The 6738-nt window shown below is 37.8% G+C and overlaps 1 protein-coding gene across 3 annotated transcripts in view; it reads left to right on the top strand.

Annotated features, from left to right (window-relative positions):
- asah2 (N-acylsphingosine amidohydrolase 2) overlaps positions 1–6738 on the top strand; it is a 41748-nt gene that overhangs the window by 26412 nt on the left and 8598 nt on the right. Inside the window, exons 2-7 of one of the 3 annotated variants that reach the window (XM_056245933.1) lie at positions 2580–2614; positions 3482–3617; positions 5024–5133; positions 5374–5517; positions 6146–6322; positions 6438–6565. In XM_056245933.1, coding sequence (XP_056101908.1) covers positions 3488–3617; positions 5024–5133; positions 5374–5517; positions 6146–6322; positions 6438–6565 — 689 coding nt within the window. In that variant the 5' untranslated portion in view covers positions 2580–2614; positions 3482–3487. Of the gene's footprint in view, positions 1–2529; positions 2615–3481; positions 3618–5023; positions 5134–5373; positions 5518–6145; positions 6323–6437; positions 6566–6738 lie in introns of those variants that run through there. The other 2 variants (XM_056245934.1, XM_056245932.1) reach the window with 2 other exon arrangements.

Genomic DNA, 6738 nt, shown 5'->3' with positions numbered 1-6738 from the left:
ACCATTTCTCTGATGTTGTTTTCGGAGAGTATTTATTAATGTCTTTGTATCGTATTTTGTCAGACAGCTGGTGCTTTATGGCTCTTACTGAACTCCAGGTCTCTGGAGGTTGTCCTGGGTTTGAATGACAAGAACGATGTGACCCGATCCATCCTTTCCGAAAGCCAGAACAGATGTTCTGTCCAATTGACCACCCTATTCAACAAGCTGCTATTGTGGTGTAATAGTAGGAGGTGTTCGTCCATTGACAAACAAATAAATTACAAATATTAGCACAAAAACTGCTTTGTATGATTGTTTTATTTTTGTGACTGTGTGAGTATATAGACAGAATTGTCAAAGTCATCAATGTTTCTCATGATCTTCAACTTTAATTTAAAGGATTATGCTTAAATGCTTGAAATTAGTTTGGTAGAAAAATATAAGTTGTTCCTGGGTATGGGACACTCAATAATAAAACTAAAAGGGGTCCTATTATGCCCTTTTATGAATTTTGGGGTGTACTAGAATATGTTTTCATGCTTGATTATTAAAAGACACATTATTTTTCACATATTTTACATTATTACAGCTCCTCTCCCCAGTCTGCGTCCTTTTCGATGAAGCCCCTCCTTCCGAAATACGAAATGTGCTGTGATTTATTTAGCCTGCCCAGTGTGTTGTGTTCGGGAAATGTCATGCCCCTTCATAACCGCGGCGCGAGCTCTACTCCGATGTCGATATTACAGTTTTTCTCAGTCGCTTTGGTGCATTTCTCACATCACTATTTACATTTGCACAACAGTTAATGCAGTTCTCAAAACAATTAGTACAAACTACAAAACCTAGTTGATAACCTGCAAAAGCGTGTCACTTGCTCAAAGCTCGATAGCTCATTCCTCAAAAGCAAGTATTCATGTCAATGAAAGTGTCAATGTCATCAAGATGAAAAGTCCTGACACCATTGTTTATGAACAAGATAGTCAAATGGCTTTGTCATGTTTTCATTATGACAGTTTACTCTGTAAATGTTTTCCAATGCAAAAAAGTCAGATCTTGGTGACACTACCTGAAAATGCTCAAGACAGCACTATATACTATTTGCACAGCCATTTGAAAATTACAGTAAAGTTACACATTACTGTATTTAGTGAGGTAACTGAGTACAAGACACTGAATATGTATGTTTCACATTTTTACTGCATATGCTCTTTGCAATTCTAATTTGTTCACAGCATTGTGCAAAAGAAAAAATACACCCTTATTTACAACAAACATAAACTCCCTTTGGGTAGAGCTGTGCACAACTGTAAACAATATTGCAGTACATGAACTGAACATACAACATACATAGTACTGTAAATCATTCATGCACATCCATACGTTCCTCTCTGCTGGCCACATAAGTTCACCTGAGAGAAACTGTTCAATTTAGGAGACATTTTCATGAAAGAAAAAATATATAATTTTTTTTTTAATTTGCTTGACAGATTTTGACAACTAGTTCAACATTTTTGTATGTGATGACTCATGCAATGAAATGAGGACTATTCGTTTTATATGGAATGACTATTCAGCATTCACAAGTATAGTTAATTTTGACTAACACGACATAAGCAAATGATAATGTTATAAAACAGCAGAGAGTTGTATGAAAGCAATTGATTCATGTCCAAAAGCATTTGCAATTTGTTGGAAGGAATGAGAAACTGCTACTATGATGTGCACAAATGACTAAATGTTGTGGAGGTTGAACTAACTGTTGTGCAAATGTAAATAGTGATGTGAGAAATGCACCAAAGCGACTGAGAAAAACTGTAACCATGGCGTCAATTTCAAACCATTTGGAGCCCGATTCAGACCCTGACAATGTTAACGAACAAGAGGATTGTGCTGAATGGATTTCAAGCAAGGATTTCACAGCTGCCCGTTTCGGTGCATGTCTCTTTAAATGATAATGAGCAACTGCTCACCCCACACCTCTCTTACGTGGGGCATGTCAACACAAGACAGGTAAAGAGCTGCCATGGTGGACAGTATACAAATGGCTGAGGGCGGAAATATGCTAATCCGGGAAATATGCTATTCGGGACAGTCCGCCAGTGGTCGTGGGCGGAGCATGAGCAATATGACATCATATTGCTCAGAAAATCCAAACGGCTTGATTACAGTAAGTGTTTAGGCTTTTTGAGGATAAAAAAAGAGTGAATGTTTTTTTTCCATTGTATGGTGGTTGTGTCCACACACTGCAAAGACACATTTATGCAAACACCATATAAAAGTGAATTTTGCATCCGACGACCACTTAAATAGAAAACACAACTACAAATAATAAGACATACTTACAAGTTGTGATCCATAAACAACATTTTTTGTGACATTTATCATTAACTGAAAAATTCCCTCTGTAGTAAAAATTAACGTCATGATGGTCTTTGGTATCTCAACAGTTATGCAACTAATCTAATCTAATCAGAGTTTGGTTTCACACTGTCAACATTAAATACGGCTATAAATGAGAGAATACCACCTTTGTCCTTGCGCTATAAGTGTGCACTTTTCCCACACTGGATTCATATGTTTCTTCTGCGCAAAATCTACACCATTTACTGAGTTTGCACCAAGAGTAACACATGTAAGTAGTTTCTCACATATTATACAGTATTTATTTGTTAATGTATTGTACTGGAATGTTGCTGGTATCAATTTGGATGCATGTATGCATGTATGTGTGTGTGTGTGTGTGTATGTATGTATGTTACGAGTTGTTATTTACTTGTTTTGTAAAAGTGTATATTGTGTGTGCACTTTTTCGTGTGTTTTCCCCTCTCTTGCCTCTTTGGCTGTAACTACTGCTCACACGTGGAGCTGTTCATGCGTATATAACATTGATTATAACAAGAAATGATACATGATGACCACTAAATCTGCATATTAAAATGATTTCTGAAGGATCATGTGACATGGAAGAAAAACTTCAGCTTCGCCATCACAGGAATAAATTACATTTTAAAATGTATTCAAATAGAAAAGAGTTATATTGAATGGTAAAATAATTTATTTCAAAATATCACTTTATTCGAGATCAAATAAAATACTGATCATAAGAGACACAAGAACATACAAATCTTTACCTTTGAATGGTAGTGTGTGCATTTAGCAACACATGCTGTATGGATTTGTGTTTCAATCGTTGTGGATTATGGATTGATGTTTCAGTTGCTGTACTGTGCTTCAGTAGCATTGTTTTCACACATAGTATGTTTATATTTTGGGTTACATTTTATTCTAAGATGTCCTTGTTACAGTGTAATTTTACATGTAAGTACTGAGTAATTTTAATTAACTAAGGTACTTACTAGGGTTTGTTTTAGGGTTAGTTGCATGCAATGATGCATAATTCATAGCTATTGCTATAGTAACTACATGTTACAAGAACACTGTAGAATAACGTGTTACCTTTTGTATATTGCCTGACAAGTATATGTTCTGTGTGTCTCAGTGAAGGATGGCACGGAAGACTGTGGGCTGTCGTCTCAATGGTCTGGAGATCTCGCTCATAGTTCTCTTCCTTTTGATGACAGCAGTGTCAGTGGGGCTTATCACGGTCTTGGCCCTCAAATTGGATTCAGAAAAACGTAATAACATGTTTTAAAGTAATTCTTCTGAATAGTACACTTGGTTTAATCACACTCTTAGCAAAAAAAGGTTCAATGTGGTTCTATGTAGACCCATAGGGTTCCTGATTAAATTTTAAACAACCCTGCATGCCAAAAATAGCCTGGGAAAACCCAGACAACTTGCAGCAAATTTAGATTTGCTCTGAAAGTTATGCCGCGTTCCAGGCAACCTGTAACCCGTGTTTTTCCAACCTTATACCCGTGAAAGTGCACTGGAACGGCAGTCAAACCCGTGACTTCCCACCCGTGAACTCGTACTAGATCGATGTACTCCCAGTTACGAGTTCTGACGTCACATAGCCCGCGGAACCATACAAAACAACAATGGCAGCCCCTACGGATGCAGTGTTTCTGCAGGCGGTACACAGTGAGAATACACTTTAGGACAATATAACGTTGCAGTCAAATTAATAATAATATAATAATAATGATAATAATACACACAAGATTATGTATTACAATGTTATGTGTCTGAAACAATAAGTATGTAGCCTATATTGCGCTCAGGTAGTTTGGCGTGACTGGCCTGGAATGCTACAAAGTCGTGAGTCGTGGTTTGAAGTCGTGATTTACGTGCTCAAAAACCTGCCTGCCTGGAACGCAGCATTAGTCTGGCAAAGAGCTCATTCAAGCCTATTTCCAATCCGTCGAAATCGCGGCACCAATCAGAAACGTTGGGGCGGGCTTTACACGATGACGACAGCGCTGGGATTTTGTAGCCTACATTACAAAGATGGATGCCGCCGTCGAACATCACTCGTTCGAATCAGCTATCGCGTCTATTTTAAGCGATTAATGTTTCCTTTTTGTTAAAACCCGAGCAAAGAACAACACTCGCCGCTCTGCATACGTCATCTCCTTCATCGCTCTGATTGGGTTTAGGTCTATCCGCGACGTCCGTTGGTGACGCCCCTCTGGAAATGGTTAGTCTATGACGCTTTGCCAGACCATAACTCAGTTACAACTGAGAATGGTCTGGTTTTAACCAGGCTATGCCAAAAAGGTTCTATAAGGAGAAATGTCTTTCATCTTTAATGGGTTATTTCAGTTGGTTTCTAGTGACCAAAGTATGTTTAAGAGCTGTAGTACTAAATCCATAAAATGATCCCTTAATAGGAACTTTTATAAGGTTCTATATATGAAGAGCCTGACAGAACCCTTTAAGGTTCTATAAAGAACCTTTTCTTAAAATAAAATTATGTATCAGACCAAAATTTATTTTTCTTGAGCAATAATTTTTGTCGGAGACTGCACAAAATATAAGCAAGTGCTAGTGGTTTTAGACTTTTGGATCCCAAGTGTAATTTTTCCATTCATAAACATAAAAATCATATTGTGCCTGGTTTGAATTATTTGTGCACCAGAAGAAGTGACTCCAGAGGAACCGACCCCCACAGTAAATCCTCAAGAGAACCCGTATCTGATCGGTGTGGGTCGTGCAGACTGCACAGGGCCTGTGGCGGATTTGCCTATGGTTAGTTTCATTTCTTTTATGCTCAGCTGATTACTTTATACTGATCATTTGATTTTACTCTAAAGAAAATCTATTGCCAGCTGTTCTGTTTGATTATTGGTGAGGCCTTTATGGAAGTTGATATTCATCAGTTGTTAGAGTCTGATAATGTTTATGACTGTCCATTGATCAGATGTATTGATAAGGGACACATAAGGCCTTTGTGAATGCTGATGTTTTGTATTTTTCTCCATGGGAAAGATGGGTTATGCCAATACTGAGCAGACTGCGAGAGGGATCCACACACGTCTGTTCAGTCGAGCCTTCATTGTGGATGACGGCAGTAAAAGAGTGGTGTTCGTGACTGCGGACATCGGCATGGTCTCTCAGAGACTGAGGCTTGAGGTAGCGCACACTACACTGCCACATTCACTGGCATTACTATGGGTTTAGTCTTCTGTATTCATGGTCTGACTCTGAGATGGCGAACGGGAACATGGTTCATGTAACATTAGCAACACTATTAGCTGTTTCATAACAAGCAAAAGGCTAATCATATTAATTACGGTACCGTTATGTGTCCGTTGTAAAGAGCGATTCCATTGTGAAGCGTTTACCTCAGTAAGTTGAGCTGGCGTGAGTGAGTGGAGGCGGGGCTAATTAGCATATTCCTAGATCCGCGTTCACTTAATGAAGCAAGGGTGTAGAGTAACATTCAAGCTATTTTAAGGCATGAAGCATTTTTTTTTCACAGGAAAAAATACTTACTGGTATGTCATTTTGATGATTAAAGATGAGTTTTAAGGGATAAAATGATTGACTGCAGGGGGACTTCAGAAATATTTTTATCAGTGTATTATTTATTCATATTTTACACTACTTGCCATTTTTGGAATCGTTAAATCAAATTTTGGTATAAACAAAATGAATACAAGGATCTTCCATATCTAAGAATCTGACTTGTGTGTTTCAAACTAGACTTTCTCCATGTGTTCATCATCTGTTCATTTGTCATTGTCTCATACCATTTTAGGTTTTTCAAGAGCTAAAGGCGAAATATGGAGACCTGTACAGACAGGACAATGTGGTCATGAGTGGCACGCACACACATTCAGGCCTGGGTGGCTTTTTCCAGTACACACTCTTTATGATCACCAGTAAAGGCTATATTAAGCCATCTATACAAGCCATCGTCAGGGGAATAGTCAAGGTATGCTTGTATTCTCTCATTTGAAATACATTCCTTATCTATATAATGCTTACTCTTTAGCTCATGTAAATGCCTTCAACATGTCATTGATAATGATTTATGTCCTGTCTATCAGAGTATTGATATAGCTCATAGGAATTTGAGACCTGGGCGAATTTTCATAAATAAAGGACAACTAGTCGACAACAACTTGAACAGAAGCCCACATTCATACTTGAACAACCCTGAGGAGGAGAGAAACAGGTTTGTGTGTTTACTGATGTGCTCATGTTGATCCAGCAGCAGTTTAAATGAGCTGAAATGGACTTTTACTATTAATAATAATCATAATAATAATATATGGTAACATAGGTCTAATTTGTTAACATGAACAATAACAACGAGCAATATATTCTTACAGTATTTATTAACAATGG

The sequence above is a fragment of the Rhinichthys klamathensis genome, unplaced genomic scaffold, assembly GCF_029890125.1.
Source record: "Rhinichthys klamathensis goyatoka isolate OS25496 unplaced genomic scaffold, OSU_Roscu_1.1 h1tg000035l_1, whole genome shotgun sequence".
Taxonomy (NCBI): Eukaryota; Metazoa; Chordata; class Actinopteri; order Cypriniformes; family Leuciscidae; genus Rhinichthys; species Rhinichthys klamathensis.
The sequence above is the reverse complement of the archived record's forward strand: the minus strand, read 5'-3'. Positions and strand labels throughout refer to the sequence as shown.